This window comes from Cibotium barometz, chromosome 55 (genome assembly GCF_041138505.1).
Source record: "Cibotium barometz isolate CiBa-2024 chromosome 55, ASM4113850v1, whole genome shotgun sequence".
NCBI classification, from domain to species: Eukaryota; Viridiplantae; Streptophyta; class Polypodiopsida; order Cyatheales; family Cibotiaceae; genus Cibotium; species Cibotium barometz.
In genome coordinates, this window is record NC_141100.1 from 18,752,255 (window position 1) to 18,767,659 (window position 15,405).

Sequence of the window (15,405 nt, forward strand, 5' to 3'; positions counted from 1 at the left end):
AGATACCGTTCTCCACACCGCCTTCCCAAACAACTTTGCCTGTCTCTCGGTGCCTTAGAGCAACTGAATGCTCCTCAAATTCCACCCGAAAGCCAGTCTTGCATACCTCATGCACTGACAAAAGATGAAAGCCCAGAGCAGGGACATAAAGAACACGGGAAGCATGCTTGCCCCCCTTGCCGTCGGGAATGATCTCCATCCGGCCCTCACTATGAATCGGAATAGTGGAGTTATCACCAATAAAGATGCGACCTGACTGCCGCTTCAGATCCAGGAAGAAGTCACGGGATGGAGTCATGTGCCTGGAAGCACCACTGTCGAGAATCCATTCCCGAGTATCCTTTGCGGTGAAGCCAATTGCCTCCTCGCTCGAAGACGATGAATCATCGGAGTCCACCATCTCCAAGTGCACAAATGCCGGAGTCTTTGCAGCTGAGGCTGAGGACTCAGCACTCTTCCCTGTCCGCTTAGGGCACTTCCTCCAGTAGTGGCCTTTCTCGCCACAATCATTACAAGATCTTTCGGCCTTCAGCTTCTCTCGTTCTGGATCAGGCTTCTTCTCGGAAGACTTATCTGGTGAAGCCTTCCCTTTGCCCTTGTTGGTATTACGGCCTTTCGACCGTTGGCCAGTTAAGGCCTCCGAACCTCCGCCGTGAGGAGGGTTCGTGAAACGTTCCTCCTGGTCCAAGACCATTGGCACAAGCTCCTCCCAAGTAATGGTGCTGAGCCTGCCACTAGTGATCAACGAGGAATAGAAAGCGGAATACTGACCAGGCAAGTGGGAAAGTAATGTGATGGCCATATCTTCGGACGATATCTCTTTCCCAGCTTGAAGGACTTCCTGCTGAAGGGCCTGCAGCTTGTTAATGTGTTCCCGCATCGTCGAAGACTTTGCAGGGTTCATAACCCGCATCTGCACTTCCAAGGATATCCGCTTCATGGGTGACACCCTGTTGTACAAAGAAGCCAAGTGCTCCCATATGCCTCTCGCCAGCGTCATGTGCTTCACATGGTTGATCACCTGTGGTGTGCAATTGAGGAATATAAATGACCGGACCCTGGCGTTGACACGGTCCCACATTTGTGCCTGTGCCTCTCGGTCCTTCCTCGCTGATAAAACCTCCCCTTCCTCAGCTTCCGGCCTTGGCACCCCTTTGATAATAAAATCAACAAGATCATATGACTCCAAAACTGACTCCATCATGACCTTCCAGATGCCATAATTGGACCCGTCCAACTGCCGATCCACTGGGAACGTGGGGAGAGTCGGAATCTTCACGTGCTTCTCAGCCATCTCGAGTAAATCCGCCATCTCGGAGAGTAACCTGAAAGGGTGGGTGGGTGGGAAAAATCTGAAAATCAGAAAATATGCAAGTGGCTGTCCAGCCCCTCTGCCCGCCTTCCTCTTGCACCTTCACTTCCCGTTCAGCCCGAAACAGTCCACCGATCAGCAACCTGTTGCTCCCCCTCTTGCTCAGAAAAACGCCCAAGATCTGCTAGAGCCTAGGGCTCTGATACCATGTCAGAATATGCAGCGGAAATGATATCCAAACTTGGGTAGACAAGAGCAAGTAGACTGCAGAAAATAATCAGCACAAGAAACACTGAGAGATGTGTGTAAACTCTTCTCTATACACAAGATCCCGGAGATAATTGAATGAGAAAGTGGAGGAGGATGGGGGGGAATATATACAAGCCCATGAGGGCAGTCGGCCAGCTCTGGAAGAGGCCCACGACTGACAAAATGTCCACGACTGCTGAAAAACAGCAGTCGGCCAGCATCTGGTGCCCCACATCTGCACAGAACAAGTCGGCCAGCACTCAGATAGCCCACGACTGCTACAGATGCAGTCGGCCAGCCTCAGAGTGGTCCTGGCATCACCTGGCAGCCCTCCAGCCACTAGGAAAAAATGGGAAAAATAGGGAAAAAATACGGGGAGTGTGGAAAAATGATATACGGGCGGGCACACCCACAACAGAGGCCCTGGTGTATACAAATAGACAGGAGATGACTTCTAACACAGCCCATGTGGCTCATCCATGAGCGCATAAACTAGTATAACAGCCTGTATGTCACATCCAGCCAAAACCTGTAAAACAGCCCATGAGGCTCATCGATGAGCGCATAAACCAATATAACAGCCTATATGTCTCATCCATGAGTGCCGAAACGTGTAGACCAGCCCATGTGGCTCATCCATGAGCGCATAAAACTAGAAATTTCAACAAGCTTTAGGACTGTTTTGCTGTAAAACATCCATCCGCGGTGTGCAAGATGGTGTAGAGTAGTGAAAATTATCTTCCCCAAGCTGGATATGGCTATGGTGGGCTTAGAAACGAAGAGAAATGGTGAAAAATCAGAGTTTCAGCCTCCAAAAACCTGCTTGAAGTTCAAACTCGCCCAAGAGATGACTCTCTCATGTTCAAATAAGCAAGAAAATGCTACAATGCGATGTGTAGAGCTGAATTCACAAGTGTGAGGACACTCGTCTCACTTTTATCCTCTTATCTGTCACATGTCCCAAATCCAACGGCCAAAAATTCCACAATCTTCAGCTCTAAAAATATCCTAGACGATAGCTAATTTCACAATGGCACTTTGGCAGTTGTCGATCTCTGCCAAATTCGAGAGGTAATTACGTGAACGGAAATTCCATCGGAGATTGGCAAAAATAGCAACTCCCCTAAGATTTAGGAGATGATCTTTTTTTCTTTTTTTTTTTTCAACGGGCCTTTGGTCCAAGATCCTCCCATAGTTACCAATTTTCACCACCCATAGGCAGCCGCCCGTAGGCGCTTATTTATCCACCCGTAGAGGAGGCCGCCAAGGAAGCACCAAAGGGGGTTTTGAACCCAAGACCTCTTGGTCCTGGGCAAACACCTTTACCACTTGAGCTATCACCTCATCGGCTAGGAGATGATCTCTTTGTGTTCCACCACATGAGAAATACATGTAAGCACTATGTAGAAACCTGTTTCATTGCTCGATCTCTCCCAAATCCTCAAGAGTTCGCCATACATACTTTCCACTTGACACTTGAGCTTCAAAGCCCATTTCTGTGTCCAAGAAACCGTCTTGAGTGCCTAGACCATGCCATGAACACTTGGTCCTCTATACTAGAGAATCGCCCATTCTCAAAGCTTGTACATTCTTGATCTTTTGGGCATCCAAAGCCCATCCACACACATGAATTCTGGAGATGCCCAAAATGGTGACATTCCCCCCAGCTTTTTAAAAGTTGTCCTCAACTTTAGAGCTTCGAACATATATCAAGATATAACCATGTCCCAAAATAAATGGGCAAGAATTTCATGGAAGATATGCTAAACATAGGCACAAGAGCCAACTGTGTCTTAATAACCAATATCAATGAGATAATCATATGCCAATGAAAATCGCCAACCAGGTGCTAAGACACTCAAATAAGTGCCATGCACAAGAAACTAGTGCCTGGCACATAAACATGTGCTATGCACACAAACGAGTGTCATTCCAGAGCACAAACCATGGTGACAAAAAAGCTGGTTCTCCATAGTTCTGGCAATCCTTCTCCCAATCACAATGATCCCCATGTTCTCCCACACAACCCCAACTCTGATCAATGAGCCTGGTGTGGAAACAATGAAGCACTCACGCCACAATCCCAACACGAATCCACGTATATGGTGGAGTGTTCATTGAATGTCTCTCTCACGATCCCAACACAAATCCACATGTATAGTGAGATGAACAATGAACCTTTTGTCCTCCGTATGGGGTGATAGTGATTCCAATATGGCTGAAAGAATCCATGTCCCAAATAAATGGGCGAGACTAAATAACTCTCCATCATATCAATATCAAAATCATATCCCAAATAAATGTTAGCAGTCACCTCCTGTCTATATGTTTACACCAGGGCCTCTGTTGTGGGTGTGCCCGCCCGATTTAGGTGTTTTCTCATTTTTCCCTACTCTCCATATTTTTCCCTATTTTTTTTCCCTATTTTTACGAGGCGTGGGAGGCTGTCCTATGGTTCTTGGATTGATCCAGGTGTGTGATGGCCGACTGCTCCTGCTACTCCTCGCTTCTCTTTGTAGCTGGCCGACTTCACACGTGTGCTGGCTGACTGACAGAAGCTGGCCGACTGGGTGTGCAGCAAGTCGGGTATCTTTTAGTTGCTGTCGGCTGTCCTTGCTACTGGCCGACTGGATCATAGGGGCCATATAAAATGGCCCCTTGCCCCCACACATCTTGTATTCAGCATTTCGGGATTACTTGTGTATATAGCAGAGTTACATGCCTCTCTCTCTCCTTCTCTATTGCTGTGTTTTTCTGCAGTGCACTTGCTCTTGAGTTTTCAGATTTTATCTTCATCTCCGCTGCATATTCTGACAATAAATGTCCGAGACAAAACAGTCCCACAAGTCCAGATATCATAATCATGTCCAAGTAAATGGGCGAGACAAAGTATTATCACATAGGGGTAGATTCCTGTGAAGTGAGGCTGGAATGGAGAGAAACAAATTACTTGCATGTAGGTATGAGGATGATAAGAGGAGTCGTCCCACAAGTCCAGATATCATAATCATGTCCAAGTAAATGGGCGAGACAAAGTATTATCACATAGGGGTAGATTCCTGTGAAGTGAGGCTGGAATGGAGAGAAACAAATTACTTGCATGTAGGTATGAGGATGATAAGAGGAGGATGAAAACAGAAGGCAGGGTTAGTAGCGGTGATACACATTGAGGTTCCATTTTGCAGTTTTTAAGACGGGCACAGGACGCAGCACCGGCTTGACAGGTCCACAGCAAAAACCACAGGTCCCCAGAAGCCTCAGGCAGCATGAGATCATTTAGTGCAAAATGACACTTGAGTAATGAAACCATGTCACATATTGCTCTATCCCACTAGTTGTCAAAACGTCTGAACAGAATGGCAACGGCAACCCCCAAAGCGTTTGAAAACAGCAAAAAACGAAAACGAAAACAACACTATGTCATTATGCCATGTCATGGGGTTGTAAAAATGTGAGAATGGGGTTGGGACCTTGCCAATGCCAAGTTTTGACAACTATGTTCTAGCCACAAGCTTATACTAATTTCAATTTTATGATGTCTCTCTCTCTATCAGCGGACATGTACCAGGAGCTATTAATATAGTTTTAGTCCCCACTATAACGTGGGCCTATTTGCTTTTGCCTCTTTTTTTTTGTCACATGGAATGTGCAACACTTTTTGGTTTCATAGACTCATTTGGTCTTTCAGTAGACGTTAATACAATCTCTCTCTCTCTCTCTCGGCAAGAGATCAACCAAATCATCCGTCTAGATTTGATCCAGCTGCACACAACTTAGACCTGGACCCTCCATCAGAACTCCTTACGAAGCTTCACTAATACATAAAGCATTTATTTAGACTTAACAAAGACTGTTTCATTGAGAAACCCAGATATTTCTATAGACACGTCTCATGCCATGCAGGTTTCCATTTGTTAGATGAGCGTATTGTTCCACCGTCTCTGGATTGAGGCACAGGGGGACGTGGAGGGCATACCACAGGAGGAGCGAACATACAGGGTATGCACCACTGGGAAATAGAGTTAGAGGAACACTACTTGTTTACTTGCCCAGTCTACTATGAGATTGGAGGGAGATTTAAATACCTCTTCTGAGAGGGGTTTGGTCCCCTTTTATGGATGATGCACTACAGAGTTAAATATGCTTGGGTATGCACGTGATAGAGCTGTGCCATCACATAGCGACTTGATGATGCTACATTCAGGGAGGCACCTTACCGCAATATTTACATCCAGGTCCGTGCATCTTTAAGTCGCTGGGGTATGTCCCCAAACCGAAGCTCATAGTATGAAGGGGCATGTATTCGGGATAAGGCCATTTGCCTCTGAAGAGAGTGTGCATGACACCACGGGTCCACTGAGTGGGAGTATCACCAGGGGAAAAGCCACTGTCAGCTCTCTCTAGCGCCACCGCAACTGGGCATCCATGGTGGTCGTCTAATATGAGCTCAAGAAATCTGTGATTACTTGACGTATGAGGACGAAGCCACAGGTTTCACTCTCCTTTTTTTTTTTCCGAGAAAAGATCCTTTCATTAGTTATATAAAAACGCCCGTAGGGCTACAAAAGATCTCTCCTGCTCATAAGAGAAACAGAGCAGTGAATACAGCAAGGCAGCCCGGGAGACTCTCCCTAGGTGCTGCAAAATACAAGCATCAGTACAAAGGACTGAGGGGCTAAATCATACAATAGGAGGGGGGAACAGCCAAACAGGTGGCCTGTAATGCCAACGGGGGGATCCCGTGTGTAAGGTATAGAAGGGGCCGCTGCGCCAGGTGGTGTGAAAGGCATGGCGCCGCAAGATCGCCTCATCCGAGTCGCCCCGGATGCGGTCATACTGTCCTCGCGGGGTGTGGATCAACTCCTGCCAAATCCACCGTACAGTCTCTACTGGTGGCTCCAGTCTCCCCTCAAAGGCCGTGAAACATCGGGCCCTCCAGGTGAACCAGATGGTGAGGCTGCTGAGGAGCTCCCATCGTAAATCCCTCTCCTGTGTCCAGCTGGCGGACGAGAAATCCGGTGACGGAACCAGGCGAGGCTGGCCCCTAATGAATCTGATGGCCTGACTATCCTGCTCCATCTCATAGCCATAGTAACCTGGACCGGCAGAAACAGTCGGTTCGGACCGGGTTGGAAACGGTGTTTCCGAGTTTCCGCGAGGTCGGAAACGGCAAGAAACGGAGTTTCTTTTGAATTTATTTTAGACATGTAAAAAACATGCATAGAGACATCCTATTAAATAAACTTATGTCAAGAGATGCAAAAAACATGCATAGAGATGCAAAAAACATTTCCACTTGCGGGAACCCCCACCTCCGACATATCCATCCCCTTTTGTTGCATACTGCCAATAGGGATCTGTAGGCATAGTGAGACTTGAAAGCACTTGCCCTCGAGAACACTTGCCCTTGGAGGCTTGGGCTTGAGCCTTGAAGCCTTGAAGAATGGGCTGCCCGGCAGCCACCTGTGAGACTGGAGAGCAGGCTGCTGCAGAGTACAAGCCTTGGGGCCTTGTGGGGGCAAAGGCTTGAGCCTTAGGGCCTTGGCCTTGAGCCTTGGGCCCTTGTGGTGATAGGCGCAGGGTTCACAGAAGAGGGTGAACAATTAGCCTGAAAAAAAAAAAAAGTACGGAAACGGCGTTTCCGCCGGTCTGCCGTTTCCGGAAACGGCCGAACCGTTTCCAGGGGGCGGAAACGCCGTTTCTGGTTACTATGCTCATAGCCCATAGCAGGCCCTGACGAAGTCGACCAAGCAGCGGCACCCCACGTAAACATACCCTCTGGAGAGAGGGGGGCCAGAATACGTAGCATCCGCAGCCAAATCTGCTGCGCCTGAGGGCAATTCCATAGGCAATGTCTCTGTGTCTCCATAGGGTGGCCGCATCGGACGCAAGCCGCCGGAAGACCGCTGTAAACAAGCCAGGAGCCAACTGCTGAGCCCCTGTGGTGGGCGACCAGCCCCCACTGGAAAGTCGAGATCCTGCGGGCCTGTCGACTAGCCCAAAGCTGAGCCCAAAAATCCTCCAGGAACTCCTGTGAGAGTCCCTGTAGCCGCCAGTGCCCCTCTGCAGCTGGAGATACCATCCTCCTCACCGTCAAATTATGCCGCCCCAGCCGAACAGTATAGTGGAAAAAGGTGCTCTCTGTGGCCTCAAGGGATGCATAAGGATCATGCCACTCGTACTCCCCAGGGTCCCACTATAGCTGGGCCAAGGGGCGCGCTGCATATGCCCATATGCGCCAATCCGAGAGCACATCTGCAGGGTCGGGGTCAATATGCCACTTCCGAGAAGCGGCGGCCACTACCCGTATCCTCTGAAAGGTGCACTCTGCAACCAAAGGCGACTCCACCTCCACTCTCTGAAGTCTGCCCTCATCCTGAATCTCATAGTAGAGGCATCTGCCATCCTCAGTGCAAGCTCTGACAGCAATCAGGATCTCCAACTGTGTAAAGGCTCCCATCCACTGTGGGGCCACTATCTCGAAAGGCTTTGAACCACTCCTTTGTGAGTGCCTCCTGAATATCATCCCTCATAATCAACCCCCCTCTGAAGTGACTCAGCCTCTCCACCTGGATCTCCTGTGGGAGACTGCAGAAGGCCTGCCAGTCTCCAAAACTACGTGCTGGGCCTGCCGCTAAAGGTCCCCAGGCTAGACGAGGCTGAGAACCCAGCATATGACCTTGCTCTGTACCGCTCGGCTCTAGATGAGCGGCTGTCTGGCCCGCTCCTCAACACAAGAAGGAGGTCGCTGAGAGAGCCCCGGTCTCAGCAGCTCCCAAGCTCTCAGGATGCTCAAAGCAAATCTGTCCTCCCATCCTCTACTGAGGCCTGTCCTCCTCATCTCTATGAAGATCCAGCGAATCTCTGGTGCCCAAGTGCCCCCTGCTGGGGGGCCCAAGCCTGCAGCCGCTGCAAGAGAAGCTCTTTCCACGGCTCTGCGCCTGGAAGCAGCCCCCGAACAATAAGCTTCCCCAATAAGGCTCTACTCTGATCGACTAGATCTATAATGCCCAAGCCTCCCTCATCCAGTGGAAGTGTGATAACTGCCCATGCAACCTTTGCCCGGGCTGGCTGACCGTCCCGCCCAGACCAAAGAAAGTTCCTGATCAGCCTCTGCACCTGGCTGATACAAGAGCTCGAAAAGATCCAGCAAGACGTAATGTACCACATTTTCGCTAACAGCACCTGATTTGCCACCACCACCCTCCCAGCCAAGGATAGTCGAGCTGTACTCCAATACAAAAGCTTCTTCCGAATGCTCAGAAGAAGCGGGGCAATCTACTGCTCAAGTGACAAATCTAGTCCAATCTGGCATCCCAAATACCGCACTGCTGTGCCAGGAGGAATCCATCTAAAACCGGGGTCCGGGCTCCATGCCGGAGTGGGAGCGCTGCTGATCCAAAAGGCCACTGTCTTGCGCCAATTGATCAATGCTCCCGAAGCTGCACTAAAAACCTGGAGCGACTGCTCTGCCCGAAGAAGATTGGCCTCTTGGCCATGCAAAAATAAGCCCGTGTCGTCAGCAAACTCAGCATCGAGCAGGTGCTCCCCCTGGACTGGGAGCTGGCGTCCTCTCAAACCAACCTCCTCTGCCGTCAAATACATACTCATAGCCTCCGCAAAGAAGAGAAAAAGAAAAGGGGCGAGGGGACACCCCTGACGAACTGATCTGGTCAGCTCAAAACTTGGCCCCCGTCCTCCTGCAATCAACACCTGGCTACGAGTTGTGGAATATAGAGCCGCCCCTCCTCTAATCCAGCCTGGCTCAAAGCCCAGGCGAAGCATGGTGCCCTCTAAGAAACCCCAATCAACTCTATCGTATGCCTTCTCAAAATCGAGAAGCATCACGACCAAGTCCTCACCAAGAAATCTAGCTCGGGCCGTCGCCTCCCAGAAAGTAAAGATGTTGTCAAGGATACTGCGCTCCTTGACGAATCCTGTCTGGGTAGCATGAATCAACTCCCCCAGGAAGGGCTGGATCCTCAAACTCAAGGCCTTGGCTAAGACCTTGTAGACAGTGTTGAGGGTAATAGGTCTCCAATGCCGAATATCATCTGATACTCCCTCCCCCTTGGGGATAAGAAAGATCAAGCCCTCTGAAAAGCTCTGTGGCATCACCCCAGTGTCCAAAACATACTGAAAGCCCCTGCGGAGGCCTGGCCCCAAAAGGTCCCAATAGCGCATAAAAAAGGCCGGTGTCAATCCGTCCTCCCCTGGGCAACTATGTCGCGGCAGGACCCTCAGGCCTCGGCAAGCTCAATCTCTGAAAGAGGCGCACCAAGAACTGTACGGATACGATCTGTGACCCTCCTCTGCACATGGGCCCACACAGTCTGCTTGCAAGCATCCCGATCCTCAGTGGCTAGCTCCGCTGAAAGCAGGTCTCTATAGAATGCAGTGGCAATGGCTCTGATCTCCCCGGGCTCAGTAGCTACCGATCCATCCGGCCTACCAAGCTAACGGATTCCTGCTCGAGCATGGCGGGGTCCAGTGATCTCAAAAAACTCCCCAATCACCCTATCACCAAGATGCGTCCACTGAGAGGCTTGACGACGATAGTAAAACTCATGTCTCTGCTCCTCTGCCTCTCTAACCTCCTGGCGTGCCTGGCTCAGCTGGGATGCCACCCACTCACATGCAGGCTGCTGCTCCTGAAGGCGCTGAAGCGTAGCAAGGTTGCGTCTCAGCCGATGCTCCCGCTCGCGAATCTCTCCCAGCTGTGTCAAAGCTGCAGCGTGTAAAAAAGAGCTAAGCTCAATGAGTCCCTGGGCACACTGGCCTGCTGCATCCTGGTCAAAGCACTGACTATCATGCCAGATCCTCTCAATGTCCTCAGCAAGACTAGGATCTGTAAGTACCCTCTCTGGGATCCTCAACTGCAAGCTGGGCTCCCGTGTCCTCTCCTCCAATGTCAAGATAACTGGCGCATGATCTGAAAATGAGGTGAGCCCCCTCGCTCCCCTAACCAGTCGCCCACATAAAAGCGATCAATCCGTGATAGATTAGTCCCTCCCTGCCGGCGATCCGACCGAGAGAAACTAAGACTGTCCTGAGAGCGGGAGAAGGCCCCATGCTGCCATGCATCAGTGATCCTCAGTGACATGCAAAACCGGTCCCAAGCTGCAAGCTCCGTGCCGTGCACTGTAACATGACTGCCTCCCACCCTATCGGCCGGGTCCTCAAGCATGTTGAAGTCTCCCCCGACACACCAATGTGCGGCCTCTGGCAATACATCGGTAACCTGGGTCCAGAACTCTGCTCTGGCATTAGCATGGTTGGGCGCATAGACGTTGAGCACGCCCAAGAGCTCATCATGTATCCTCAGAATGACATAGTGTGCTCTACCAGGCACAATGATCCCACGATCCACAATGGCCTGCCGCCATACATCTGCAATGACCATGCATACTCCTCCCTGTCCACCCAAAGGACCAAACCCTGCAGACCAAAAGGTGTCCCATCTACCAGGCATCACCGAACCATATCTCCGGATCCTGCTCTCAACCAAGTGGTGCTCCTACATCATCAAAATATCAATGCTGCCACCAACCAGGCATCTCTGAAGCTCCTGCCTCAAGCATCCACGATAGCGTATAAAATGTGCTCCGCCAAGGCCCTGTACATTCCATGAGATGATCCTCATGGATGGCCTGCTGAGGTGGATGCTGTCTCAGCCGTACGGCGGGCCTTCGCAAGCGGCTTGGATGGAGAGTAGTCCCCATCCGAGCGGCTGCGAATCTGCCCACCCGGTGTACTGCAAGAATCACGGATCAGGCACCAGTGGCTGTGGCCCATGGCGACTGCCTCCCGCTCTGACAGAGCAACCTCGTGTATACATACATATCCAGGGTCGCGTGCTAAGTCTGCCACTATGCGAATGACCAAATGACGAATCCCTGAGGCATCCACACTCCCGGGATCCAAGAAAAAATGAGCCAACTCCCATAGTCGCCCTATCACATCTGTCACCTCCAGATCGCTCACATGATGAGAAAACTCAACTGCCTGAGTCTTCAAAGTGCTAAGAGCGAGCTCTAGAGTCCACTCCCGGTCGCATGGGCCACATAGAGGGAACGAGAAGGCCACCGCTGAATCAAGTGCCTCCTCCCCGCGGGCCGGAGGTATCACTACATGAACTCGGATGGGTGCTGGCTCATGGGGGCCCTCTGCTCCAAAAAGCCGTGTGAAGGCGTAATCAAAAGCCTCCGAGCGCTGTCTAATGCCAAGGCGACTCAACCGACTGCGGATAGATGATATCCGTGAAGCCCGAATTGGCATGGTAGGTCTCCTCGGTGGTGCTCGAGCGAGGTCGGTGCTCAGCGCCCTCCGGACTGCAGGTGAACGCCAGGGGACTGCCAGGGCCTCCTGGGAAGGTGAGGCGGGTGGGGAGGGAGGAGGGGGGGGCGAGGGGGGTGGAGAGGGAGCCGCTGCTGAAACCGGAGCGGGGACGGGAGGAGGCGAAGGTGGAAGCGAGGCGGTGGGAGGGGACGGGGGTGGGGGGGTGAAGGAGGGGGTGCTGTCATCTCCTGGTCCTCAGTCGTCTCGCAGGGGTCTCCTCCTGGAGGGGAGAAAAGTTGTTCCTCACGGGAACCCAGTGATGCTGAGACTGTGGCTGCTGCTGCAGCGGTCTCTGGGCGTGCTGCTGTGGCTGTCTCTCCGAGGTCTCTGTGGCCTGAGCAGGTGTCCCGGAGGCAGCCTGCCGAGCCGCATCTGTGGGCGGGCCATCAGGGGCCTGCTGCTGTGGTGAGGGTCGGGGTCTCCTGCGAGGGCAGGCCTTGGCCAGATGACCGACCTGTCTACAAATGAAGCACTGGTTCGGGAGCCCCGAAAACTCCACTCTCTGATCAATCCATCCCCCCCCCTATCCTAGGTAGCTGAATGACCTTAGGAAGGGAGGAGATGTCAGACACCAAAACTCTGACCGACAGTAGCCCAGCTGCTCTGACCACCACTGAAGCTGCTGTGGGGCCAGTCTCTAGTACCGAGCCCACCAAAGCTCCTAGCCTCGAGAGGAGCGGAAGATACTCCCGGCGAAGTCCAGGGAAGCAAACTTTAACATGGAAAAGGCGCTCTCCCTGCTCAGCCGCTGCTGGGTCAAAGCCGTGCTGCCAAGGTCTGAAGAAAGCCCGAGCACCCCTGATGTCAAGGGAACTCATGGCTAGGACCTTGGCCACGCTCTGGGCGGTCTCGAACTCGATCTAGTAATGTCCACGGCCCAGTAGCGGTACGTCCAGGATCTTGCCCACATCTGCAAGAAGGCGGGCCTGGAGAAGATCCCGGATCTCCCCTCTGCTGGGGCGAGTGCCGACAATACGACAGATGGTGGAATGAGCCTGGAGGCGTTCCACCTCTGCGGTGAGGCTCGCTTCCTCTTCCGGCGAAAGAGAGAGCCTGATGGGGGTGTCCTCAGGGGTGGGCGAGGGGGCTGCGGGGGAGTCCCTTTGAGGCGGGGCGGGAGGAGCCTCCATCAGAGTCTGAAGCTATGGCGAAGGCGAGGCGAAAGCGGAGATCCTGCAAGAACCGAGCTGCACACAGAGAGGCGGAAGACGAAAGCCGGAGAAAAAAGGAAAAAAACCCCCCGGGGGGGCGGAAATCAGCAAGAAAGGGGAGGGGGGGGCGAAGCGGCGAAGGAGTAGCCCGGGGGGGGGGGCGGAGCTGCGCGCAAGAGGGGTGGGGGGGAGAAAAGAGCTGGCCGAGGGGGGGGGGGGGGGGTCGGGGCGCTGCAGAGGGGAGGTGCGCGAGAAGAGGGGGGGGCGCAAAGGCGAGGAGGGACGGCGGGCAGTGCAGCGAGGGAGGGGGCGGGCGGCGCAGTAGCGAAGGCAGGCGGGGGGGGCAAGGGGAGGCGCGAAGGATGAGGGGGGCGCGAGGGGGCGAGCAGGCAGGAAGGCGGGGGGGCGCAGGTGTGCAGGTAGCGCGAGCAGGGAGGGGCGGGAGCTTCAGCGGGCGGGAAAAAAACCTCAGTGCGAGAAGGGACAAAAGTTGTCACGTCAGGTTTCACCCTCCTGTTTAGATACATTTCTGCCATTTGTACTTGCTGGGATTGTGTAGTATGTAGACCCTTTTCTTATGGTGTTTTTTTAATCTTTCCATGTTCCAACGTTTAGCTTTGTCATGGCACAGTTGATTTCATAGACTGTTCTTAGACTTTAATAAAATCTTTCTTTCTCCTCCCCACCCCCCTCCCCCCCCAAATGGCTCGCACACATGCTTGAACTTTTGTTTGGATGTTCTAGGTGTGTGGTGTACAGACGCATACTTCATAAAACTAGCAATGGTCAAAAGGTTCGAGTAGTGCCTGACTGCTGCTTGTCATTATGCAGGGAAACTGAAGGATCTAGGAAATTCTGTCTTGGGGCGATTTGGAATGAGTGTGGACAACTTCAAGGCTGTCAAGGATCCAAATACTGGGTCTTACTCGATCTCTTTCCAACGCTAAAGACAATAGACACAGGAAACTTAGCCTTGTGTGAAGGGATTACCAGAGAGGTTTGGTAATATAGGCATAGCTGTACATTGGCTTTGTGCTTATTAATGATTAGTGTACAGCTTCAAAAGACTGGATACATCATTTCAGCTAAGAAAAGGTGCTCTAATGGAGGACAAGAAGCTCGTGTTAAGGTGTGTATGCTGCAAGCTCTGGATTTTAATGTATTTTGTTGTCAAAATATGAAACACCTTTTCTTTGCCTAGATTTGAGCCCCTATTTCCTTAAGATAGTATTGGATTTTGTTTCGACATGCTTAAAGTATCTTTCATGTGTTGATTACACATGTTGAGATTATGTCCCATGTGTTGAGAGATGTCACGTTGGTAGCATCCCCCATAGCCACTCCCCTTAATGAATCCAAGATAGGGTTGCCTCCCATGTATTACTTTTACCACTTGGAAATTTGTGTGCAATATGTGGAACCCAGGTGCACTCATCACAATTTGCCAAACATGTTAAGAGATTCCCTACACAAGATGAGGTGAAAAACATAAACAGGGGTTTATATCATAGTCACAGGGAATGGGCATTTTTAGACTCGGGAATGTTGGGGATGGTAGCATCTTCCCGTTCCCATTCCCGTCCCATGTCACTCTATAGTCACAGGGAATGGCCATTCTCAGTCTTTTCCGTCCCCGTTCCCCGTCCCCATTTCGCGTCCCATGTGACTATGATTCATATACACTTGGTTCCATGGTGGGCAAGGAAAATGGTTGATGGATGGCAAGGCTGCTTGTTAATATGGTTATCAGATGGCTGTAAAACACTCTCGTGCATGCAATAGAAGTTTGTGCCATAAAATTCTCCTCATGGCCATTCAATAATGGTTGCCATCTTGAGTTGGAACCTGAGACTATCTTGGACATAAGGGAAAGAGCCCTTCAGAATAGAACTCTTAAAAGAATTCTTGGTCAAATGGAAGTTCTTTCCCACATTGAAGATGCTACATGGGAGAGGAGAATGAAGAGGATCTTTTTCGAGATTACCCCTACTTTTTGGATTGATTGCTCATGGTGGTCAGATTCTTTCTCCGCCCGGGTCGAATGTAAGTATTTTTTTCCTCTTCTGAGGTATACTCATACCTTGAATCGTTGGATCTTTAGCCATATTTTTAGATGAGGATATCTCAAGTCTTCTAGGGGGGGAGAATGTAAGATCTCTCAAAGTTATAATAAATTTTTTGAGTCTTTAAAATAAATTTAATGTACTTTACACAGGATCTTCTACGAGATTACCCCTACTTAGCAAGATTGAGGACATCTAGAGTCTTTTAAGGAGGGATAATGTAAGATCGCTCGGAGTAATAAAATTTTTGAGTCTTCAAATTAAATTTCCAAGTCTTTAATTTTTATGTACT

General features: G+C 51.1%; 1 protein-coding gene across 1 annotated transcript in view; it reads left to right on the forward strand.

Annotated features, from left to right (window-relative positions):
- Positions 1–14,248, forward strand: part of LOC147607459 (uncharacterized) — a 103,282-nt gene extending 89,034 nt beyond the window's left edge. Inside the window, exon 5 of the mRNA XM_086790852.1 lies at positions 13,882–14,248. Within this exon, the coding sequence (XP_086646978.1) occupies positions 13,882–13,997 (116 nt within the window). The 3' untranslated portion in view covers positions 13,998–14,248. The remainder of the gene's footprint in view (positions 1–13,881) is intronic.
- Positions 14,249–15,405: the final 1,157 nt, after the last annotated feature.